The sequence below is a fragment of the Pavona decussata genome, unplaced genomic scaffold (assembly GCF_977016875.1).
Source record: "Pavona decussata unplaced genomic scaffold, jaPavDecu1.1 SCAFFOLD_175, whole genome shotgun sequence".
NCBI lineage: Eukaryota > Metazoa > Cnidaria > Anthozoa > Scleractinia > Agariciidae > Pavona > Pavona decussata.
In genome coordinates this window covers 736,485-763,262 of record NW_028145586.1, presented here as the reverse complement: position 1 = coordinate 763,262, position 26,778 = coordinate 736,485, and the positions used below count along the sequence as shown (strand labels likewise).

The 26,778-nt window shown below is 39.0% G+C and overlaps 1 protein-coding gene across 3 annotated transcripts in view; it reads left to right on the top strand.

Moving 5' to 3' along the window:
- LOC146463508 (1-phosphatidylinositol 4,5-bisphosphate phosphodiesterase delta-4-like) overlaps nt 1-11,506 on the top strand; it is a 31,139-nt gene extending 19,633 nt beyond the window's left edge. The window contains exons 13-22 of one of the 3 annotated variants that reach the window (XM_085084220.1): nt 888-962; nt 3,845-3,959; nt 6,096-6,275; nt 6,982-7,089; nt 7,605-7,675; nt 8,140-8,205; nt 8,614-8,698; nt 9,275-9,424; nt 10,143-10,255; nt 10,786-11,506. In XM_085084220.1, the coding sequence (XP_084940346.1) occupies nt 888-962; nt 3,845-3,959; nt 6,096-6,275; nt 6,982-7,089; nt 7,605-7,675; nt 8,140-8,205; nt 8,614-8,698; nt 9,275-9,424; nt 10,143-10,255; nt 10,786-10,818 (996 nt within the window). In that variant the 3' untranslated portion in view covers nt 10,819-11,506. The remainder of the gene's footprint in view (nt 1-887; nt 963-3,844; nt 3,960-6,095; nt 6,276-6,981; nt 7,090-7,604; nt 7,676-8,139; nt 8,206-8,613; nt 8,699-9,274; nt 9,425-10,142; nt 10,256-10,785) is intronic. The other 2 variants (XM_085084219.1, XM_085084221.1) reach the window with 2 other exon arrangements.
- The last annotated feature ends 15,272 nt before the right edge of the window (nt 11,507-26,778 follow it).

Genomic DNA, 26,778 nt, shown 5'->3' with positions numbered 1-26,778 from the left:
TACAAGCGTCTGTAAATTTTTCATTTTTCAACTTACATTTTCTCAGCTGATATTACACCCGATATGCTGAAACTTTGCAGGGTTACTTAAGTAAAAGTGCTCTTTCTAGTGCTGGTATACGTTTTTAATTTTAACTTATTTGAATTTTCGGCCGCCATTTTGGTGAAGGGTCTATTACATTAGGTTCGGCAAATGTGAACGTCGACGTTTGAACCAGGGCTAACTGATTGTAGAATAATTTTCGCGACAAATTTTGCCGCGCTATTTTGATAGAGCAGCGGAACCATACTTCTATTCTTCGAATGGCTTTGAACCTCATTATAAAGGCGAGGCTAAAGCCCGCCGCACACGTGAGGAAAGAGCTGAGCAAAATGCCTCGCGAGGCAGATAGCTCAGCCGTTTCCTCTCGTGTGCGATGAAGTTTTGGTGAGAATTTCGCCTCGCGAGGCGAAATCTCAAATATCCAACATGTTTGATATTTGAGATTTCGCCTCGCGAGGCGAATTTCTCACCAAAACTTCACCGCACACGAGAGGAAACGGCTGAGCTATCTGCCTCGCGAGGCATTTTGCTCAGCTCTTTCCTCACGTGTGCGGCGGGCTTAAGTGCGAAGCTTTTATTATGAGCAACTCGGAAATGGCCCATTTGATTCTCGAAGAATAGAAGTATGGTTCCGCTACTCTTTCAAACTTTGCAAAATGTCAAACATTGTCGCGAAAATAATTCTCACAAAAAGGTTTTACATGGTGAAAACATCTTCAGCCATGTGGTGGGACCCGCGATCGCCCCTTTACCCGCGGGAAGGGTCATTATTACCTGTGGTAAAGACTTCTTTAAATTGTTTTTATTTTTTTAAGTCATTTTTGATCGTTGCATGTTTCTGCCAGGAACCCTTGCGCCTATCTTTTCGTGCCGTTGGCAGAGTGGTGCGAAGCGCTGGTAAATTTAAAGATGAAACAGATGTAAGTCAACCTTAACAATGTTATAATTGATAATAAACCATAAAATAATCCATAAAACTCTTAAACCGAAAGTCATTTAGGTGTTGATAGTCAACTCCGCTTTAAGGGACACGTCTTCGAGATAGAAACGTTGCCTCCCGCTGGTCGTATTTTGGTTCATAAAATACAGAAAGGCGTCTGCAATGGAGAATTGAAGTGCAAAACCCATGAAGATATAATATATCAAACACGAGGTGTGTTTCATCAGATATCCAAACACTGAGAAGTGGGTTGAAAAAACGAGGCACAGCCGAGTTTTTTTTAAACGACTTCGAGGTGTTTGGATATCTGATGAAACACATTTTCGAGTGTTTGACATGGCTTCTCAAATGATCAGTATTTCTTGGAGAAATTCAAGGCTAAAGTTGACAAAATTTTTATCCGTTCTTTGAACAACTGGGGCCGTCTACAAGATGTCTGTTTTTGATGCAGTTGACTATTAACCGACTAAATACTTAAACATGTTTCAACTTTTAGAGGAAAAGGTCCACATCTGACATAATAAATGGCTAAAATAAACAAACCAGCATGACCTTAAAACGTAGAATTAACGAGTGAAAATGTCTCGTAAATTAATAAATCTGCTGATGAAGTAGGTGATTAGTTATGCATGACTTGAGGACGTCAACTCTTAACTTACAGGCTGCTGGAGAAATACTTATGGGAATGAATAAATGAAAAAACAGAGTTTTTACTGTTTTAAATAATTTCATGGTTTAAAAACTATAAAATAACCCTCGTTTTAAATGGGCGCACTTTTGGGTAATGGTTGCAATTAGGATTTCACCCATGACATCTATGGCGACATTAAATCAGTATTAATAAAACCCTTGAACAAACTCAGTTGATGAGCATGTGTATAAATGCCTTGTTTCTTCTAAATGTTCCGTTAAAAAAATCTTTAAATCTTAACATTGAAATTAAGGAAAACAGTTGCATGAGCGAATTCGTTCCGATTAAAATGGAAAAATTCAGGGTTGAAATGTTCATTTTCTCCTGCATGTATGAAATCAAACCTTTTAAACCTAACTTCCATTGATTGCTCTTTTGGAGAAACTCTAAATATAACTGTTAACCTTTGCAACTTTCTTTTTACGAATGTGACGAGGATAATTACACATCTATGTACTCACGCGCCTTCCAGCTTGCGAAGGAACTCAGCATCAGCGTGGAATCATTTTTAGGTTTTGTGAGTAGATGTAACATTTCTGTCCGTAAAGAGACCATAAACCGAGAGAAGAAGTGCCTGTGATCCTTAGGTGTCGCCTCAGTCTATTTTTAGATCAAAATCATCGTCGTTCCCAGAACCCAACGGATAGAGGCTACCAACCGAAGGCACCCTAACATTTCTGTCGCTTGTACGATCGTCAACGAGACTACAACCAATAGAGGAATTCTTTGTTACCCTCCCCTAATGTGGCCATCTACACCTATTTTTCAATCAATAGTATTGTTATCAGTGTTTTGTACAGTGAAGTCATTCAAAGGTTCACACTTAGTTACATTCAGTTTCTATCAGTAGAGAGAAAAGGCATCGTTACTTTCATCTCAAACAATTTTGGTCAGTATCAGTGCCTCATAGCAAGAATATTTCAGCACCTTTTTCAAGGTTCTGGTTTGGGTGTTAAGCCGTGTGCACGGGGAGCGTGCGGGAAGGAGGGGAGGCAAGGGGAATGCGAAACAAAGAGACTTTTGGAGTTTACGTTCGGGACCATTGAGCATTTTTTGTCCAGTTTTAACCCTATCTAGACCGGGGGTGGGGGGGGGGGGGGGGGTAGTGGATTCTGCTCCCGGCGACTTTGAACCTGAAAAACGTTTTTAACATTTGAGCAAAAGCCCTGAAACTTCAGGACTTTTTCAGAAATTTATATGGTAAAATATGATGTGGTTGGTTAGATAGACCGGGCCTAGATAGGGTTAACCTAACTGGACTTTTCTTGGGATCTAACAATTTGGTCACATTTGCTCCTTCCCGTCTCTGATATCCCCTTGTCACCAAAACGAGGCTGCAAATCCTTGGCTTTCTTATTGGCTTACTTAGTGAATCAATATTGGATTTTCATAGCTTCCTTATCTGATAGCTTTCTTATAAAATCTTGGGTTCGTAATATCTAAGGATTTGTTATTTTCACTGGTTTCAGTAAAAAAAGGTGGTGGTTTTATATATGTTGGGTAATCGTTGTCTGGAATGTGAAGGAAGAAGATTTTTCCCTGATTATTTCTGAAGTTTTGTTATGTCAGGGGGTCGTTGGAGTGGTATGATTCTTAAGTTTAAAGGAAACCTCCACTCTTGAAATAAATTAACGTTAAATTGTTGAAAATACAATCTCATTTCAAATTTAGTTGGAAAATAAGACTTTTGTGTCGGACAAAATAGGATTTGATTATCACCTATTTTCCTTTTAAATTTCCCGGGCGCTGCCATCTTGGATTTCATGACGTAATACGGTGGTTCTATTGTTTCTCACATACGGCAACCGTATGACGTATTAAAATCCAACTGGCGACGCCCGGGAAATTTAAAAGCGAAAATAGGCGACAATCATATCTAATTTTTAGCTCACTTGGACGTTATTTCTACTTTTCAAACTAAAATTTACAATTTAGACATTATTTCCAACAATTTACCGTCCGTTTGTTGTCGGAGTGGAGGTTCCCTTTAAATCTATTTTACTCTAGACCTAAGGCTTACTTCTAACAGTAGGCAGTACAACTGTTTGTCTCCCTATTTTGGTGAAATACGTACGAAGCACCAGCCGCAAAAACCGACCGAAAAGCAGTTCCCTATAACTTTATCGTGGACTTGTATTGTGTACTCGCTGAGTCGTTTTAAATTTCCACAGGAAGAAAAAGGAGGAAAGAAAAAGAAGAAGCAGAAACTGGCCAAAGAGCTCTCTCGCTGTGTAAATTACGTGTCTAGCGTCGGATTCAAAGGATTTGAACACGCAAAACAAAACTGTAAGTGAACGCAAGCTGAACCTAAATTGAACGCAAGCCAAACACAAGGTGAAGCCTAGTGCTAGGGTTTACAAGCAAAAGGATTAACGATAGCCGGGGTTTACAAGCAAAATTTCACAAGTAGGGTTACCCTATCACTAGGGTCAACTGTACTACAAAGCGAAGCGGTGGAAAGCGCGGAAAAATTGTAGAAAATTGTAAAGTTGCCCTCTAGACCATTCACCAGAAACATTTTCGGTTTCCGTGAGCGAAAGAAGGTGAAGATGGCTGTATTTAACGCCCGGGTCGAACTCGTTACGGCATTTTGACCGCTGACCTCTTTTCAACTTTTCAATGGTCTGGAAACAAGTAAAAGATTTTCCCTGGTAGGCGAGTTATCCCCAGTAGAGCATTAACAAGGCAGGTAGGGTTACCCTGTTGCTAGGGTAACCTTAGCGCTTATCTAAGGTTACCCGCGTAAAAAAAACGAACAAATGTGGAAGTGCTAGGTTCAATACTTCATGTAAGCCTACTTAAAATGTCCCGGTCCTTAAAGGCTCAGCTAGACCCAAGTAGAACGCAAAATTCACGGGTTTATCCTCAGGGAAACTTTTGCTTTGGCTTGAGCTGTAGCTGGTTTAATGAATCTTATGCAACGTGCGCAGACAAATGAGAGAAATCGAACTGTTTTGGCATCTAGGCAGAAATAAAACCGCATTCTGACTGGCAATGAAATAAAAAGGAAAGAAAATGATTAATGTTGGTAACACCCAACGCTTTATTTCGGTAGATACCTGTTCGGGAATGCATTAACCGCCTCAGAAATTTGAATTTAGTTTGAAAGAAAATATTAAGTTTTCTCTGGCTGAAATGTCAGCTCAACGCTTCTTAACACTGATTGAAAATCTAATTCCTTTTCGGATGGCGCAATATCTCGTTAAAAGTACGAATCAAGGTCAGCTAGCGTTTTCGTAAAGCCAGCAACAGCTAGCAAATCAACCATTTTACAATCGCCTCCTTAGTAGCCTGGCCTTGGATTGGAAGCGAGGCTGGGGTCGACCTTGTTTTGATACAAACCTCACTGTTTTTCATAGAGCAGTGTCGAAAGTAATTGCCCGTTTGCTTTGGTTTTGCGTAACTAGGCTCTGTGATTGGCTGACAAAACTCGCCCCACTTTTTCAACTAATGAGAAGCAAAACCAAAACCAATCGTGACTTGGTCGCACGCGCTTTCCCGCGCTTGGCGCCGGTTACATGTATTTGCTCTGAATTCTGATTGGTTCATTGCGCTTTTTGCGTCTGTTGTGATTGGCCAGGGTAATTTCTTTGTTTTATGACACTCAATTGCAAACCGCTCTATGTAAATGCAAACTTATTAGCATAAGAACAGCTTGATCGACTAATGAAAAGCACTGAGGTTTGCACGACTTGGCAATACAGGTCACAACAATTTAAGTATTTTGCTTCAAGGTCCTCGTTAGGTTTGCCAATATGTGGTTGACTGAGCTAAGCTGGAACAAAATCCTGTTATTTGGACAGTACAAATATTGCACTTTTTATAACTAATAATCGGAGTTTCGTATCAGATTTCAAGAAAACTTAACCTGACCTGACAAATATGTAAAAAAGTATAAGCCGTATTAAATTTCACGAGGGTGGAACTATAGAGAAGAAATGAGAATCTCCGAGTTCGTGCTGTTTCGAAAAAAGCTATTTTTCTTGAAGACTATTCTACAAGGACTCTGTTTTCAAGGTTAATTAAGTTAATTAATTTAATGTTTCAAATGGTTGTGTCGCGCATGACCAGTATTTCGAGAATGAATGAACATTTGAATTGCTCTATGTAATGTCCGGCATTTGAATGGAATCTTGAAGATTTCTCTGGAAATCTTTCCAAAAAGGAGGCATTAACTAAAAAATATCATCAAAATACTTGGGAAACAAGTGTTATTTTTGAAATACTTGATACTGTAATGTAGAGAAAATTCAAAGCTTTATGCCGTCAATGAACTAATGACATTTCTTCGGGAACTCTGAAATCTTCAAAAAATGCTGGTCCCGCATGATGTATCGTAGATTGACTGTAACACTGAATTGTTGGGCATGTTCTCGCTAGAAGCCAAAAACCCATGCCTTTTAACCCGGTTTTTTCATACAGACAAATTTCATCAGATGTCCTCTTTCGTGGAATCTAAAACGGCGAACTTGGCTAACACTCAAGGCGGAGACTTTGTAGAGTACAACAAGAGACAACTGAGCAGAATATACCCGGCCGGCGGGAGAGTGGACTCTAGTAATTACAACCCTCAGCTTGCCTGGAATGCTGGGTGTCAAATAGGTAAAATAATACATGTAATTGTGGTTATTATTCAACACATTGTAGCACTGCCCAAATATTTTGTCATGGTGCACTGAATATTCATCGTCCTTAGTCAACAGATATCCTGCGATATGCGTAATTTTGTGTCGGGAATGCGCACATGAACACGAAACACGTACCTATTAGAATAAGATGATTAAGGTTTTAAAGCGAAGATGAGTCTTTCAAGGACGGTGCCCACTTTTGTTACTGCGCATACGTTCTGTGCATCTCGAGATACTCGGATTTTCTATAGGTGGTGCCTACTAATACAGGGATATTTTTGCGCGGTTTAAAACTATGCGGAGAAAGCAGAACTTTGGTATCCAAAAAGAAAATTGGGGGTAACCTTGCATTTTTCAGAGAAAATAAAGCTTCAATTTGGGGAAAAAAAACACCATACACTGCTTTGTATTTGACTGCTTTGTAGAACAATTGTTGCTTAATTATCTCTAAAAAATTCGTGGTTACCCCCAATTTTCTTTTTGGATTTCAATAGCCCTTGCTAAGATCTGCTTTCCCCGCATAGTCATAAACCGCGCAAAAATACTTCGGTATTGGTGGGCACCGTCCTTAAGACTTCGTCTATTATTTTCATTCAGTAAGATCTGTCCAGATCTGGTTTTAGTGTCTTCTAGATATTACAGAGGTAAGCTGTTCCTTTTTCTTTTGATATTCCTAACAGTTGCTCTCAACTACCAAACGGATTCAGAGCCCATGCATCTGAACCAAGGAAAGTTCAGGACGAATGGACGAGCAGGTTACATCTTGAAGCCCAAAATTCTCAGAGATGGTAAGTTGAGCGTGTTACGTTATGGAGCCAGGGTATAAAAATAGATTTTCTGGGATACGGGATGTAGCGAGTTAAAATGGATACGGATTCGATGAATAGAACTTTTTAAGGCTGGACACCCAATAGAACTGAATAGAATATGCTATATTAATTTTGAGCGAATGCCGCCGGAATGCGGTGAAACAATGACGCAGACTTGTCTCTGAGCGTTTCACGCTCGTTTGGGTCTGGATTCTACCTTTGCTTATTGACGTCATTCGCCTGCTCTCGTCCCAGCCCTCACTCGGGCAACAAGGCGCTCGTTCGAGAATTCGCGCAGACTACGAGGGAAGAAGCAGCAGGAAAGAACGCTACTTCACTCGTGTTAAATAGCGGGGCGAGGATGAGGGATACATATGATTGGTAAAAGGCGGTATTGCGGAGAGCACTTTTCTAAACGTTTTGAAATTCTTAGTTTTACCCTGATAGTGCTACTGTATGCCATGCGAAAATCAATTTACTGTTCTTGTTTGTAGCTGACGCAAAGTTTAACCCTAACACAAAGACAGAAATTTCTGGAGTGGAGAAAGTGACGGTATCCATAAAGGTAACAACTTGTTTATTTTCTTCTGCCGCTCGCGACATTCACGCGCAGCCAACACGCAGGTCACGACAAGGAAGGCTAAAATCGGTTAGGTGTCACACCCAGAGTCCGCGTTCCTCTTGACCAGCAACCTTGAAATAACTTCGGAAACCTAGGTGATGGTTAGTCAACCCAGCCTCCCCCTCCCCCAATCTCGAACCTGGAGGAACAAGAGGCTATTTTTTTGTATGATCTCTTCGTTGTCCCCACCCTCCCCTCCCCCAATATAAATCGTGCACTCTTAAACCCACCAAGAGAAATAATCTCTAGTTTCATAAATAAAGTGACGAGGTCCAATACCTGCCTGTTTCATTTTGTTGATCTAATTAATTAGCTGAAGGCAGGGGCAAAATATCTGTTCTTGCTGAAGTGAGAAGTTTGTCGGCGCTGAAGGTGAACTTAAACTGTTTCCTTTGTGGTTTTTCCAGGTATTTTCTGCTCAGCAGCTTCCAAAACCTGCAGACACCAAAGGCGAGGCTCGTACAAAGGGCGAGGTACGTAAGAACAACAAGATGAAAATGTTGTGTTCTTTATGACCTTGCGGAAGCGTGGTAGTGGAATGGTCAGTGCGTTGGATTTCACACTGAGTAGGGAGATCGAAACCTCGCTTGGTCAGGGCTAGTCTTTGTATACTGCGCTGTTGTGCCCTTAGACAAAATTAGCGGTTTTCAGTTGAGTGTGACGAAAGTAATTTCACGTTTGTTTTGGTCTTGCCTTACCGCGCTCTGTTTAGCATAATTTCAGCCCTTTCTAAGCCAATGAAAAATAAACCAAAACCAACTGTGACTTGTTCGCACGCGTTTTTCCCACGTTTCCACGGTTTGGCCGATTTTGTGGAAATTCAAAATAAGAATAAGTTATCTTGGTGGAATTATTGATTTGTTTGTGTGTTTTCTTGCTAGGTTATTGATCCTTATGTTAAAGTTGATTTTCATGGTATGCCAGCAGACACTGTTTCTTTTAAAACAAAAGTCGTCAAGGACAATGGTAAGAAATCTGCCGAACCGAGGTTGGGCCAACACTTGTTTGCATATCTCAAAATCTCCTCGGAGAATAGGGCATTTTTAAGGGTGCACGAAAGACAATAGGCCATTTCCAAGTTGCTTCCAGGGGAATAGCCGAGGGAACAATTTCTAGTCTGAACGACAAGGATTGAAATCCACCAATCAACAACAACCTAAGAGAGGATTGAAACGCACCAGTTAAAAGAAGCTAAAGTGCTCTTTATATTGTCACGCAATCAGTCGACGCCATCGCCTGATGAAGACCAGCAGTATAGCGGTCGAAACGTCGCGATCCACATCTATGTGACTCAATCGTGAGACAAACGATTAACTCAGCTATCATTTCAAACCACGATGACGAACACCTTTCATAAAATTAGTTTTGTTTGCAAATGAATTTTCATAATAAAAACTATGCACAAAGCCTCGCTTTCATAATGAGGTTCAAAGAAAACGGCTCGGAAATGACACATCAAATTAAGCACAAAGTGTTATTAACAACCTATTAAATGTTGATATTTCGCTATTTTACCGACTCTAATTTCGTTTTCTTTTGCAGGTTTTAACCCAGTGTGGGAAGAGAATTTTGAAAAAGTTCTCCTCATGCCAGAGCTTGTCATGATTAGATTTGCAGTTTTTGATGAAGATGTCGGACTTGTGGATGACTTTATTGGACAGTCCTCAATTCCTTTCACCAGTTTAAGGCCAGGTAGGACATTTTGCTTGAGAATGGAGATATTTTCTCTCATTTTTTTAATGTTCCTTTCCCAAGGAAAACGATAAAAAACAGTTTTATTAGCGTAAACGCGCTGCTATGCTACGTTATTTATCTTGCAACTTGTCCCAGAATTTGGTTGTGCTCTTGCTATATCCAACTTGTTTCTTTCCGTTCTTTCTAGTCGTGCAGTCTATAATTTATTATCTCAAGTATTTTATTGATCCAGGTCTATCACAAGACCCGGCAACTCTCAACGTCTTGTCGCTGTGGTCTTGCAAATTTTGAGTTTTCAATTTGGTCTCATTTGTTAAAGATGACGAGAGCAGGAGAAAATTGGCCTGATATGTAATCAAACCGATTTTCACTCCACGCTGCTGCATCAACAGGAAAAGAAATCAGCCAACAAATAGTAACATGCAATGGAACCTATTTATCGGGCCAATACATTGGAACGTGCAAATCACCATACGTCTTCCTATTCCGGCACATGCCAGTCAAACGCGTCCATATTGCACGGACAGGTTCAGACATCTGTCCCATACCAGTTCATGTTCAGTCCGCAATTCCTGCCGGCTTAGTGATCACTCACACCGAGTGCTTGCGATCGCCATCTAGAATTGAATACGCCTTTGACGAGTATTTAAGTATTACATTCAGTAAGAGTAAGTGCACGTTCGTAAATTTAACTGCATTCTCGTTCTCTTTTCAGGCTACAGGCACATCCATTTGTTAGGTAACAAAGGTGAACCACTGGGATACGCCACCCTCTTTGTTCACATTCAGATCAACGGTGGCTCCAAGACAGACAGATCTTCGTATGCGGTAAGATTAGGGGAATACTGATTAATTTGTCGAATGTCAGGCAGTCGACTGTAGCGAAATTCAAGAACGGGATAGAGGGAGTGGGGTGTGGACTAAACGGGGTGGGGTGGGGGAGGGTCGGTCCGCCCGAAATGGAGGTAAGGGTTTGGACCTCGGGGTGGAGCCTTCCAGCGTAAAACTTTGTTGACTACCTCCCTCCCCGGCCCCCTAGTGGCGATCTTATCACTTGGGTTTAATTTATTTGTGGCTTGCAGTTATAATGCATGTTATTCAACCCCCCCCCCCCCCGCCCCCTGTTTATTATGCTATACAAGATGGTACTGTCCATTTCGCCGTTCAAGATGAATCTAACTTCTTAATCCGTGGAATTTACACCACGTTAGGATCCTTGATGTGTGACCATTCGAACAAAAGCTGCTTTAATAGAGTATCCGCTTATTAGATTTACGGGGTGGATATAACAGTTGAGTCCATGTACTCCAAAACTTGTTTTAACTTATTAATGAAGCGTTTTCGTTTTCATCCTTCAGGAGGCGGCCTCCCCGAAGATCTCAATCACTTAGCAACATGGTGATTATACAATCAGTATCCGTTTTCTACCTAGTGTAGTGAACTGGAGGCTCGAAGATGCTTTATTTTCACGTATGAAACCGTTACGGGAATAGGTTCAAATCACCATTACCAACAATAAGCTGTTACGCCATGAAACAACACATGAAATGTGTCGCTTAATGGTGCAGTCTTTGCAATTTGCACGCTCCACTGCTACTCCAGTGATATGCGTACCTTCGATAGATACCCAATGCAAAAAAGGCAGACATTTTAATATTCTTTTGTCTGCATTCAAATTAGCCTTACCTACCTCGTTCTTGAGTTCAAAAATCAAAGAATATTTTACCTTGAACGAGTTTACTATAAAAATAAACGAAAAAACGGAACGACGTTTCGGTGGGATCTTGGCACCATTATCAAGCAAAGAATGTAACAGAAAAGATAATTCTTACAGAAAGTAAAGGTGTGAAATAGAATAAATTTAATTAAGACTTAAAGTAACTGCCCGGTGTTCATTCAGTGAGGTGTTATAAAGTGAGAGTTATGTCCGTTCACCGGGTTAGACAAATAGTTTCGCGCGAATGGAGTCTGACTGGGTGTTTAGACTCAGTTTCTTCTTGCGGATCCAAAGCATTTGAAAGATTAACGAGGCTAGTAGGGCTAATTTGAATGCAGGCGAAAGAATATTTAAATGTCAACCATTTCATCAGTAATTGCAGCAATTTTGTTGAATAGAGGCCTAACGGCCAACCTCGTCTCCATTGTCCTTGTGAAATTCAAAATGGCGGGCGGCGAAGACACGTGACAATCGTGGAGCATTTGAGACGTGAACGTGACATACTTGACTTTCGCTGCTCCCATTTTGAAATTTTCAAGGACCCTGGCGACGAGCTTGGCTCAAATCAGAAAAACAAAGGAAAATGCATATGGCCTGCGAAAGTATTTTCATATTAATATAATCATAATAGTGCTGGTAGTACAATACTTAGTGCGAGTTCCGTTTACACAGAGCTAACGCTTCACTAAACGGAACTAAGTATTATTAAGGGTAAATCTTGTCAGCGGTCAGTGAATGGTCGCTTGGCGACCAAACCGCTGACGATTGTAGCCGTGATCATTAAATCATAATCATTATTTCTTAATTATTATTGCTGTTTTAAATTAAGATGGGTTCCGTATCTTTTTCAAAGTCGGTGACGAGATAACTACGCTATTTGGATTTGATCGCGATATCAATACGATAACGATACTCTGAAGTCATTGCCCGTAGCTGTTGTCATGACATCATTGTTGAAGATGCAGAGTTGTTATTTCGTACCCAGATGTTTTCTTTCCCAAAGTTTGAGAAGATCTGGATATGAGATTAGTAGAATTAATGTTTCAATAACGCTATGAACGACAAGTGAAGTCCACCCGAAAATATGCCGGACTTAGCAATTCTAAGTTAAGGTGGGGGTAAACGTGAATTTGAATGGAATTTTAAGAGGTTTGAAGAAAAGATAAAAGAAAGAAAATGAGTTTTAAAACACCAACAAACAGTTGATACCCACGCAAGAGCACCCCAGGTTTCTAGTGGACTAACTTGGTATCCGTCTATTAATTATTAACTACAAATTCTAATTTTAAAACTTCACTGAATCTTCAATATTTCTTATTTCTCTTAATTTTACCAATCCTTCTAGAAAAACTATCTCCTCCCAAATATACCCAAAATTCACCTAAAAATTCACAAAACACCCAACAACATAGATTTACGGGATAAGCAGAGGGTTTTTGGATTGCTTGAAACGTGAACGAGATATTTCCATGAAACCGATTTTAAGCGGCATGGAAACGGCTTTCAGGTTTACCCCCGCCTTAAAAGAGGGATCAAATAAGGAAGAAAGGAAGGAAGGAGGGAAGGAAGGAAAAAATAGAGAGAAAGAAAGAAAGAAAGACATAGAGAGGAGAGAAAGAATTACTTACTTGAAACCAGCTTGAAACGGTCCGTTCTTTGTTTTGATAGTCCCTATTCCGAGTTTTGGGATATTTAGTGAGTTAAAGGGAAAGTGTCATTGTTTTTTCTTTTTTCTTTTCTTTTTTTTTTTACCTCTTTTGTTAAAAATGGTGAAGTAAGACCTTCACATAGCTACAAAATAATTATAGAACAACGAGACGAAAGAAATCAACTCAATTCTTAAAAGAAACAACTTGTGATCTGTTCTAGCGCATTTTGGAAACAAAAACGCAAGAACTTGAAAAACGTTAGCCTAACATTTTTCAAGTTTCAATCCATTCCGACCTGCTCTGTCTCTGTCCAGAGGCACTAATCTACAGTTTTATTACCCTGGGTGATAATTTCTAACAAAACAAGACAATTTTTGTTTTGTTTCTGTTGACAAACAAACATTTTTGGGTTTTGAAATGACATCAAATTCGCGTGATACTTCCCATTTAAATTAAGCGGTTTAAATAATTCTATTTAGAAAATTTAAGTAATAAAATCGGTATTGGATTTGGAATTAATTGCGAATAATTATTTATTTATTTATTAATCGTACATAAGGGTTCACTTATCGATTAACGTAGCGTTGGCCTCGATGTTGTCGCATTATAAATCACATGATCACCCCTCAAACGAGACATTAAATTTTTTCTTAACGTTTGATGATAAATGTTGTTATTGAAATTCAAAATAAAAAATGGATTTCCCTGAATAACTACGATGGGAATGCAACGAATAAGGTCTTTTCTTGGTTTTGTCGGCCGTGCTTAATCTCGTACCCAGATCTCAGTCGGTTTGGGAATGTCGAAATGTGGGATTGTGTGATCTGGGTACGAGATAAGGCAGTGCTAGCCCGTGAACACGATAAAACATAATGTTAAGAAGTAATTTAGTGCCGTCCACAGGGCACCCAGGTTATGCCAGCCCCGGCCTTATACGTTAAAAAGAAATCCTTACTTTTTACCATTGGGTAAGCAGTTTTAGGGTTAGGTGTAACACCAATGAGAAAAGGAGGTACCTGGGAAAGAGTTTGTTTGGAATTTTACCAGGATAGGACAAGGCGGAGAGCTCGAAACGCCAGCTTTGTTTTCAGAACACACCTTTCAGGTGGAAAGGTATATAGGGAAGTTTTCCTGACCCCACCCCTGACGAGTTTTCTTGTCTCTGGTCTGGGTCTTTCATATCTGTACAGTACAACACACCAAACGTGAGGTTCACCAGGTACCGTTTTTGGTTTTGAATCACAAAGAGTCAGGGTTTCGTAAGACTTGTAATAAGCGCTTGGTATAGAAATTTTTTATTGAATACGACTAGGTCAAAATGGCTTTCAAATTTTGTACACAATTGTAAAATTTTTTAATAAAAATTACTCAATTTTTGACCATGATCTCGCCTTTGTGCAAGGTTTGTTTGATGAAATATCGATCATTTTTTGTCGGGATACTTCAGGTCGATGCAGTCAACTCTCGCCTTGCGGACACCTCGCTATAAGGGACACACCAATAATACGGATAGTAACTAAATCCCCGGCAAAATAAATTACAGATGTTTGACTGAAATATATTCCCGCTATAAGGACACTAACTCGCTGTCCCAAGAGTTGCCGTAATAAAGGGATTTGACTGTAGTCTTGGATGTCAGTGATCAGGTTCGAGGAGACTGGAGCGAAACAAGGAGCCTTTGCCGATGCGGACTGGGAATGGGCGCCCTTTCAAATTTCTTCCATAGGTTCTACCATCGAGTCAGTGTCGCTCCAGAGAGGGAGGGGGTGAAACTGGGTAAGGTTTCAATTGAACTCTTGAAAATTTCATTAGATCCAAACCATACTGGAAAGTTCCTGCACTGCTGCGAATTTTTGGTAGGATCGAAAATCCGATTTGTCATCTAAGCTGCAGATCATATGGATTGTTCAAGGAAAATCCGAAAAAGGATTTTCTGTTACGACAATGCACTTAATATGGAGGCCACTGAATTGTTTTTGGAACTGTGCAAAACGAAAATGTTTCCAACATCGGTCCTGAAAGTCCTGAAATGAATTGCAAATATCAACAAATGTCAACTGACACATCGTCTTGTTCATAGGTTGTTAGTTCATCAGTAAAAGCACTGCTTTCAGTCAAATCGCCCCAACAAAATGCATATATTTGAACTGCGGATGAAGAAATGAATAAGTGAATGGCCATCCCAGTGTTTGAAACAGGGCGTTTTGGTTGTTTCGCGTTTTCAAGTACTGGCGCACGAGAGGCTTGGGTACAAGGGCAAGACGGAAGATTTGTTTGACTTTACATATCAGAGGTACTTTACAAGCTGAAAATGTATCAAGAAGTTGAAATACCAAAGAAAGGAAAGCACTCAAGCACTCGATGCGTCAGGATTAGATTGGAGTTTCTTTTCTTTTTTAGTTTTTTTTTCCTTTTATTGTTATCAATTTGCCGGGGCTTCGGATTTTCTGCATTTTTAGCGATGGGACTGAGAATACATATTTTTAGGATAATAATAATAATAATAATAATAATAACAATATATAATTAAGCATTACACTAAGTCTCAATGCTTTACAACTCTATAAAAATGCCAATTACAAATGTGAGAAAAATACATATATATATATAAAAGAAACTTCATAGTCACATTAAAAAACCTACTCTAATTGATAAAATTTACGAAATAAATATGTCTTAACTGAAGATTTAAAAGAGTACAATGTCTCGGACTTCTTTATTTGAAGCGGCAAGGAGTTCCAAGCATTGGCAGCATAGACAGAGAAGGCTCTCGCTCCATATGTCTTGGTGTTATAGCGAGGAGTAGCTAAGAGCCTTTGGTCAGCAGATCTTAACGGGCGTGATGGTAGATATGGGCAAAAGAGTTCAGATATGTAATCTGGAGTCAGATTATTGTAGCCTAAGAATTATGTCCATAAGACAAAATAGTTGAAAGAAAATTTCTTTTACGAAGAAAGTATTACGAACCGAATTTATGACAGCAAGTACGAAAGACACGAGAATTCCACTTTCCTTTTTTCGTAAGTCCTTTGTCTGACTTTCCAATCCAGCAAATCAGATCACTTCCATATTTGGAAAACGAAACCAACCCGGGAAAAAATCCTTCTTCATCAAAGCGTGCATTCCTAGAAGGAAGAAGCGAAGAAGGTTTTCCTCTACCTTCTCACGTTAAAACATAATTTACTCGTACTTTTGCTATTACAATATTGCAATCATGGGGTGAGAAAACCATTTTTACCGAGATTGTTAACATGTAGCGAGTCGAATCAACTTCATGGACCTTGGCTGTGGGCAAACTTTTTTCCTGGATCGTGAAGCTGATTGTTTGGCGAATTTGTACGTGTCGAAGGTAAGCGTACGACAAAATGGATATAGCGTGAAAAGTTTGCTCTCTTTAGCTTCGTTTTTAACTTTCAAACAACCCTCGATTCAATATCTACTTCAATCTTTCAATGAAGATGGGTCTTAGTGTTTTGTTAAAGCTCGAGATTAGATTAATCAAGTCTTATTGTTCATGGAGGCTTCGCATTGGAATTAAGCTTACATGTTGCACAGATTGTTGCTTGAAATTGATACTCTTACTATTGACTTAATAACGAATACGTTTTACATTGCTATTTAACTTATTTGCTTCTTTGGGTTAAGTTAAACTTGATCGCGGTGTCTGCGTGGCTCTGATTAAATGAAGTTCGCGTTGAAGTATGAGGCACGCTATGTCGGTATAGACACAGGTTATGCAAATTAAAGCTTAATTTCAAGCTTACTGAAATGTCCCCGAAGAAAGTCTTGTTAGGTCATATTTATCGCAGAATGCTAACAGTAAGTTCAAGTCTACGTTTCCATCAAATGTTTTAGTGTAAGCTGATCAAAAGATCAATCATTTCTTCTTGGTTTGTAATTTTTTATGACGCAGTTACAGACGCCACCCTGATCTGCGTAGCTTGTCACGCATGGCCAGGCTCCTTATTAAAGGCGCGTTGTTTGTACCACGAATAATAATTAGCGTCCATAATTTTTTGATCTTAGACTAACAGATACATTGTAAAGCCTTGAAATGATTCTAAACAATACTGCAAACTTTGTCGCCAAAAATAGGCCTTATCACGGTTTTCGACGCCATAGTCCGGCAGCAAATGTCATGAAACAAAGTCCCGTGGGAATTTCGTGAAGAAAGCGAGCCACTATTCCGAATGTGTCAAGGGGCCCCTAAATTGCATGAAAAGTTTTGGTGGCAACTTTGGAACTTGCTCAGACGTGTTTTATGGGGGGTCGAAATGTGACATGTATATCCCAACATGGAAACGAGGCTCAAACATAAAATTTTCTATAGCCATCCATTATTTGCGTAAAATTGAACCAAAATCGCCAAAATTATGCAAATCAATGTTTCAAACATTAAAACGCGATTTTGAGAGATTATTGGGGTCACGTGACGAAGCTGGCACAAAAACGAGGCTCACGCAAAAGCTGCACTGGAAAGCCCTTTAACGTCTCCTGACAAAGACAGAGATTGAAGAAAGTATGGCAGATGGATGTCATCCGTGTAACCAAACATGTTTATATGGTAAGGGTTATCACGTGACCATGCTTGCATGAAAACGAGGCTGGCACGAAAGCTGCACTGAAGACCATGGAACATTGCAAAAGGATGAGGTATGAAGTATTGTTGCTTGATAACACCCATGCATTCAAATGTGTTTATAAGGGTAGGGCCTTAAGATGGATAGGCTATCATGAAAATGAAGGAAAGGTGATATAATAATAATAATAATAATAATAATAATAATAATAATAACCGCCGCCCGGTTAGCTCAGTTGATTGAGCATCGGACTACCATGCGGGAGGTCGTGGGACCAACACTCAGGGTCTTTAAATAACTGAGGAGAAAGTACTGCCTTTGTAATGACATCTGCAAATGGTTAGACTTTCTAGTCTTCTCGGATAACCGTAGGCCCCGTCTCACAACACTTCAATCAGTCATAACCCTGTGGGACGTTAAAGAACCCAGACACTAATCGCAAAGAGTAGGGCATGGAGTTCCTGGTGTGTTGGTCTGCTCTTTGTGCTGTTTCACGATTTCATGGGTTAGGTGGGTAGGAAGAGGTCGCTAATGGACATGTGCTGATGTAAAACCGCATTTGAATATATATGAATAGAAAATGTGGTATATAAATGCATTACCATTACCAATAATAATAATTTTAAAAAAAATAATAATAATAATAATTTAGCATGCAATAAAATTCAATAACATAATTGGAAATCAATTTTTGCACACTATTTATATCGTGAAATGGATAACAGCTCAAGACATTCTCAGTTTACATTGCATTGTCCAGCCTAAAAATACAAAGCTTATTATAAAAATACAACGCGATATTCTTCTTCTCTCCTCTTCTGCTCTATTTCCTACTTCATTTCTCACTTTCAATAGTTTAAAAAGCGTCGAAAAGTTAATAAAAAATAAATAAAGACTATCTACATAATAATAATAATAATAATAATAATAATAATAATAATAAGATTAATAATAAGATTAATTGTTTGAATGTAATGAAAATGATTGAGTGTAACATAACTAGCCCAGACCCGTGTCCACAAGTTATGTAAATAATTCATGAAAACAAAAATGAACTGAAATCTTCTATAATAATTCCTTCTATAATTATGTTCTATAATAATGTTTTTATTTATTTGATAACATGCACATCAAAAGTTACAAACTTAAAATTAATCAGAATATTTGAAAAGCGCTTACATTGAAAATTGCCCTCTCTCCCCCTCCAAAAAAAAAATAGATTAGATGCTCTCAAAATCACACGAAGAGGGCAACACCATCGGATTATTGAGCTGAAACCGATTGTTCAAACTCTTTGGCCAGAGAAGATAGCAGCACTGCCAGCATTCCATGCCCTAAGTGGGGCCATCAACACAGGGAGTTTTTTCTAGAAAGGGAAAGCTTCTCTGCTGGAAGGTATTCGCAGAGGCGGATCTATCCATCATCACTACCCTTGCAGAACTTGGGCAAGCTGCTCATCGGAATGAAGAAATTTGAAGTTTGTCTGTCTTCTATATCAACCGATAACAACAATAACGACTGTTAAAGAGCTAGGATAATTCGTTTTCAAGAAGAAACAAGCGCAATCAGACAGGCTTCCACGACCGCAGGCCGCATTGCACCAGACAATCCTGAGAGCGCATTACCAGTTGATGATCTGGAACAGCGACAGAATAACAAACCCAGCGCTACCATCACCGCAGCAGTATGGATGGTTAATGGACCAAGATGACTGGGTACCCGTCATGACAAACCTGCCACCAGCCCCTGAAGCGATACTTCAACTTGTAAAGAATGGATGCTCCAAAGAAAGGTGTTCCACTAACCGCTGTCAGTGCCGCAAGGCTGGTTTAAACTGCACAGACCTCTGCACCTGCTCGGACAATGGGAAGACCTGTGATAACGATGTTTAGGAGGAAAATCTTCTCTGTTTAGATGAAGAAGACATTTCAGATGATGACGACTAGCTTATAGTCCAAATGAACATTGTAAATCATTGTATACACACGAGTGAACCACACAGACAACCAGTAACAGTTACTGATAACCATGCTAAGATATTTTGTTAGGAAGGCTATGGTAAATTTCGATAAACCGGTAAACTCCTGTGGAAAGTGATTCTAATATGGGAAAGAAAGTTTATCTGATCCACTGTAATATTTTGGCTACATTGTATCACTGCTATGAAGAGTGACAAGATGTCACACTATTAATAATTTATTTTTGATTAAACTGGTTGCCTGGCCAATGTTTGTCATATTTCTATCTTTAAACAATTCATAAAATATTTTCGTTAAAACATTGTCATTTTGGTAAAAATTACTAAGGTTTCATTTATAACAATGTGATTGTTGTGTCAGCCTCGTTTTCATGCAAGCATGGTCACGTCATAACCGTTACCATATAAACATGTTTGGTTACACGGATGACATCCATCTGCCATACTTTCTTCAATCTCTGTCTTTGTCAGGAGACGTAAAAGGGCTTTCCAGTCCAGCTTTTGAGTGAACCTCGTTTTCGTGCTAGCTTGGTCACGTGACCCTAATAACCTCTTAAAAGCGTGTTTAAGTGTTTGAAACGTTAATTTGCACAATTGTGGCGATTTTGGTTCAATTTTATGCAAATAATGGATAGCTATGGATAATTATATGTTTGAGCCTCGTTTCCATGTTGGGATATACATGTCACATTTTCGACCGCCCATAAAACCCATCTGAGCAAGTTCCAAAGTTTCCACCAAGACTTTTCATGTAATTTAGGGTCCCCTTAACACATTCAGAATAGTGGCTTGCTTTCTTCACGAAATTCCCACGGCATTACACATGCTCCTGGACTACCATTTTGACGAGTAGGCAAACAGGCTCGAAATAACAGTGTTTGTATGGAAATCCGATGTCAAATAATTTTTATAAAACATCGCTTCTGAAAAATTCATGAATTGGAAACTTTTGGCACCAGGAAAAGGATTTTAAGAAAAAATTTGGAGGGATCTAGCTGTGCCAGAAAGCGTCCAGTCCTGTTTTGAACTTTCCATACATTTCCCTGTATTTTTTTCCCGCGAGCTATTTTTAGAGCAGTTCGCGGCTGGTTCACTTTACAGACAAATGTATGGAAAATTCAAAACACGACTGGACGCTTTCTGGCACAGCTACATCCCTCTAAATTTTTTTCTAAAAATCTTTTCCCTAGTGCCAAAAGTTTCCAATTCATGAATTTTTCAGAAGCGATGTTTTATGAAAATTATTTGACATCGGATTTCCATACAAACACTGTTATTTCACGCCTGTTTGCCTACTCGTCAAAATGGCGTCGAAAACCGTGATAAGGCCTATTCTGGAGCAAGTTATTGGGAAAGATTTCCACACAGCCCCCCAAAAAATTATACATGTGTCGCTGTCATACCTATTACACAAAGAACGATTATGAATAGTGTTTAAGTCGTAAAATGTCTGCATAATTAAAGTATGGGGCTGTGCAAAATCTTGCTAGTTACTGTCTTCAATTCTGCAATGTTGATCAAAGATGATCCAAATGACTGTAGATGCTTAAACCATGTTCCTCCACCTTCTGCAGTTGTCTGTGGTCCCTCAAAATCCTTAAATGTTATCTTAGATCAATAATTAACAATTATTCCATGAGCGCGGGTTGGATATGAGATGGTAAATAGCCAACGAGGCGCAAAGCGCCGAGTTGGCTATAACCAAGCTCATATCCAACAAGCGCGAATGGAATAATATTGTTTTATTAAATTCTCCGCGTTTGGGTATTGCTGTTGAAGTTTACTGAATTTTATTTTAATTAAAAATTTCTTTCAAATTGAAACGACCGGATTTTGAGGCAACTTCTGACCAAAACGCGCGAAACTTAATGATCACATGACACGTGCAGCTCTTTGCAAACGGAGTTGAATGAAAAATCGAAAGCAAAGAAGATCGGACACAGTCGGACATCTCAAATAGGCCTTATCACAGTTTTCAACGCCATTTTGACGGGTAGACAAACAGGCTTGAAATAACAGTGTGTATGGAAATCTGATGTCAAATAATTTTCATAAAACATCGCTTCTGAAAAATTCATGAATTGGAAACTTTTGGCACTAGGAAAAGGATTTTAAGGACAAAATTGGAGGGATGTAGCTGTGACAGAAAGCGTCCAGTCGTGTTTTGAACTTTCCATACATTTGTCTGTATAGCGAACCAGCCGTGAGCTGCTACTAAAAATAGTTCGCGGGAAAAAATACAGGGAAATGTATGGAAAGTTCAAAACACGACTGGACTCTTTCTGTCACAGCTACATCCCTCCAATTTTGTTCTTAAAATCCTTTTCCTAGTGCCAAAAGTTTCCAATTCATGAATTTTTCAGAAGCGATGTTTTGTGAAAATTATTTGCCATCGGATTTCCATACAAACAGTGTTATTTCAAGCCTGTTTGCCTACCCGTCAAAATGGCGTCAAAAACCGTGATAAGGCCTATTTAAGAAACGTTTAAATGTACAAGTTACAACCTTTCTGAGACAAGCATTCAAGTGCTTTTGAAGTTCCAGCTCATCGAGAAGTATAATAGTTGTGCACCTTTGAGCAAATGTTTTGCTGTGTGGTGCCGAGCGAGGGAAGGGATCAAGGACGGCTTTTTTACGCTGAACTGAATTCCTCGCAGACGTTTTAAAACACTTCAGGCAAGTCCAAGTGTACGAGGTACAACCTCACTGAGACAAGCATTCAGTGCAAGTTTTTAAACTTCGAGCTTATTGAGAAGTGTAAGATCAGAGCTGTGTACGTTTGTGCAAATGTTTTGCTGAGTAGTGCCGAGCAACGGAATTGAACATTATAGCCGCCGCTCGTACGGATTTCACAGATGAACTTTTGTAACTGGAGTCCTCGTAAATGCGTAGAAACCAGGGTTTTCAAAAGCACCTGACGTCCGACGCAAGTCACCGGCTACTTTTAGCGTTTGCGCCGGGTACTTTTTGTCTCCAAAGTATGAATTTATGTCAATAATGTAGCTGATTACGGACGTGGATATTTTTGCCAGGGGCCCAGATTTACATAACTATTTTATATTGAAATAGTTATATACATCTTCTTCATGTTCATCAACTACTATCCAGCGTTGTCTCTGGGTTGTTTCAACGACATTTAACATGAACCGGAAACTATTTGAGGTTCCGCGAAGTTTCTGTCGTTTGAGGCCCGCTTTTACCCTTCTCATCTTGCTGGTAGGCGAATTATACACGTGGCACCTGCGAGCACAGTCCGTATATTTGGGTTCGTACATTGCTACCTTCAAGAAAGTCATGTTGCTATCACAGATGAAAAGGCGAATACCACAACGGTGTAACGTTATTGTGATGATTATTGATAGAAATGCTGATCAAGTGATTGATCAATTGTATGAAAAGCATTGTAACATTTTATATAAATAATACGTCTAAGTGAAGTAAAAGTAGTCAGTACTCAATTCAGATTTCAGCAAGCCATGTATCGACTGAATAAAAATCGTTGCTGCATTTCTCTTAGCAATATTTTGAAGAAAACTCTTGTTTATAATTCATTTTACAATGACCTCCAAACGAACACTTTTTTGCCCTGAAAATTATGCACTAGAATGCATCTCTGGGTATGCAAAATTTAAAAATTTGCCGTGACCCCCTAGCAGGAGGGGGTATCCCCCTACCGCACCCTCCCCCCGTGCAGCTTGCACAGCACCTCTAATGGGCTGCAACTGTCCTCCGGCTATTTTCATATTTCCTCCAGATACTTCTTTTCATTTGAAAACCCTGAGAAACATAGAGGCAGGCATTAAGCTCTTCTTGAGAAATTTCTTAGGTCGGTTTTAACCTCTTACTGCCATGATTTGCAAGCCATCCTGAAATTTTTGAAGGTAACCGGTTGTTATTGTTGTTTTTGTTGTTAAGTTGATGTGATCTAAATCATAAAATCGTGTAATTTTTCTGATTTTAAAGGAAACTGCCGAGATACGTACCATTAAATAGTGTCATACCGAACTTTGTGGCTTTTATTGTTGTTATATTGAGATGGCGTTGTTTGGTATTTCTTCCTTTTTTTTTTTTTTTTTTTTTCTTTTCTACATTTTTCCGAAGAAACTTTTGCTTCCAGCCGAAAATTTTTTTTAGCTTAGTGACACGTGGGGCAATCGTTTTCCATATAAGGTCAAACTACGGTATATGAGCTGATAACCAGGATTGAGTGAACCAATCAGAACGCTAGAAATGCAATATCCGAGGCTGAGACTTTAATAATTTATTGTTATTATTTTGCAATCATGCATACATCAATGTTTTCCAATTGCATGTCAAAATTCATGCCATATTGGGTTTTATTGTATCAGTTAGTACGAGCAGTTTGATTGGTCAATTTTGCAGGCTGTATTGCACTGTACAACCCACTAAATTTGAAAGTTTCCTTTTTCTTACATCTGGGTAACCTCAGAGATATAATAAATATCTTAGTAATCTCATTTTCTTAGTCCATACAGTATGGACTGAGACTGGTGGACATTACAATATAAACCTTGAACCTGGTTAGTAAGAGGTATTGATTAATGGCTGGATGTCCTTAAAATGTGTTTAGGGAATGGATACGTTTCTGTTGCTCTTGCTTCTTTGTTATCATTTATAATAAAATTTCAATATAAGGCACGTGCTGATTAGTTGAAACAGTGTGCTTTCAGTATGGACTGAGACTGGTACAACTGTACAGCATGGACCTTGAACCAGGCAACAGCACAGACACCTGTAACGATATACAAATAATATATATTTTTCGCTCGAATTTGCGCGGCTTAGCTCTGCTTGGGCCTTCCACATGACAAATTTATTACATGTAACCTCGCTACACTTGGGCCTTCGGCCCTCGCTTCACGAGGAATAATGGTGGAATTAATTTTTATAATATAGAAGAGAGGCCTTCATGATCCTCATTACTTGTACCTTGTCTAATGACTGTGTTCATCACCAGTAAAAGCAATGCCTTTCCCCCCCCCCCCCCCCATAAAAAAAATCTTTCAACATCTGTCACCATGTCGGCATGGTTACCTGCATGTACAACCTCAGCTTCAACCTCCGCTGCATCTCCACCTGATCAACTCCAGCTATCAATAGTACAATGCTTGCCCAGGCAATATCTAGAGTATTCAGCAACTCCTTTCCCACATTACTTCATCACTTCAGCCTACCCTTCAAGGGCAGTTTGGCAGGAATATAAACATGCCAGCATCTAGCTAAATAAGAAATTTAAAATAAAATAAAAACAAACATTGCAGCATCTCAACACCAAACGTATTTTCCTTGACAAACATAATACAATTTATAACTTCTTAATCAACATTTACAGTTCCTTTTGACGAGTTCTACAAAAGGGGAGTGTTAATAAATTAACATTTTGTAGTTGAAACTCAATAACCTTTCACTATTCATACATGTTAAAAATTGTATAAAAATGTCACTTGTGGACCTGTAATGATCCCAAGTGTTATACTCTCTTATTCATTATTCATGATATATGCAGCTACTGCCTTGTAACACAAACCTCATAGCACAAGAGGTGAGCAGGGACATTAAGCTCATCATCTGATACAATGTATGCGTGCGGAAGATCGTGGCTTTGACTAATTTGAATCAGGTTCTCAAATATTTTCTCTGTTATCCAACATTTTGAGGCAAATAGAATGGTTACATTTCCTTTGAGAATTGACATTAAGAACATGCCACTAGCATTAGATATAGTCACTTCCAAGAGTTTGTAAAATAAATAATGATACTATGTTCATTATTATTTACTGAGACTGTGTGGTTGGTTTTCATGGGGTTTCCTAATAATGGCTGCTTCAAAGGGAAATGGTCAGTTGCAAGGGTGGTCATACCGGCCACTTCAGTGCTTTGACAAAATTGCTGAAATTTAGGTTTGAGACAAAAAAAAATACAAATAATGTTCATTACTAATGATGGATTTAATAAACCTCAACAAATCTCGTCATCATGTTACTTTTAGCTGCAACCCTATTAATTAATGTGCTGGGGAATACATCTAACTTACCTTTGTTTGTGTTTTTTCTATTCTAGTTTTCAGTTTATCTGTCAGTTCAAGTGTTAAAGAGTTGGTTCAAGATGTGCAAATGTTCTTGGAGTATGATTTGGTAAGTTACAACATTGATACCAACAATCTCCAACTCTTTATATTAAAGGGATACTCTAGACCCCAAAACAACTTCCCAAATTCAGAAAGCTTATGACCCAAATTTATTAAAGACATTTACCAAAATTGGAGTTTGATCTCTGCTATTTTGCCTAGAAAAACAAAAAGTTTCTCGCCATGCGATTCGAAGCAGCGCTTGGGCCAAAAACTGGAAATGACGCAGAAAGAAGAACTCGCCAAACCTTTTCCGGTTAGATTCCCCTAGATTTCTTTAGCAAGATTCGGTAAACGGCTTGATTTTAAAATTCCAAAATAAAATGTATAGTTCGCGTTTTGAGGAAAATTCAATAACACCGTATCGATTTATAGTTGCTTGATGCTTAATTGTAGTAACAACGGTGAAGGTCTTCATAATTGAAGGTCTTCATAATTGGCATTTCTTTCGGGTTTTGTACGGATGGTTTGGACACACGCGATTCGATTTGTTTGCTAACCCCACAACCTCTGCTCACTTTTCTGAAGACTGTTCTTAACCACAAGTTATCATAGCTGTGTCTATGGAAAGATGAAAAGCTCACAAAACGCCATTTCAACCTTATTTTAAAGAAGGACTATCAGAAAATAAGAGCATGGACAGCACGTCCAATGAAGCCGCTCGGGTCAGACAAATCACAAAACAAGCTACTCCACCAGTTCACTGTATGTTTGAAAAATAATAAAAAATTGTTATTACAGTGCAGCCTGAAGAAAACTAGCATTAGCCGATAATGATACTTAAGCTTACCTTTCGAACACACGTAGTATCGCAGTTATTTCATTAACCTTGTTCAGTTCAGGTACGCGACTGTCATATTCGCTGTATGCGCGGCGCAACAGGGCAAAATGACCAACAACGGTGAACACCGTTTTCTAAATCAGCATAATATCAAAGGTGACAGGCCTTGTTTTGCTTTAAAATGGAAAACAATGAAAAATTGCCAGTCACATTACTTAGCGGAAAAAATCCCTGTAAAGTGAGCTCAAATGCAGTACTATAGAACGCAATATGGCATGAAAGGTTAAACTCGTTTAATATCCCAAAAGGCCCAGCACAACACAATCAGGATGACTCCAGAATTTATTTATGTGCTTATTTTTTATTTTTTTAGTTTCTTATTGGAACTTTCAAAAAATTTTCCTGTGCATAATTATAAATCTAAACTAAATTAAAATCACAGTTCCTACTAAATGTTTGATTTTCAATTTTTTTTTTTCAGTTTCAGTAATCAACAAG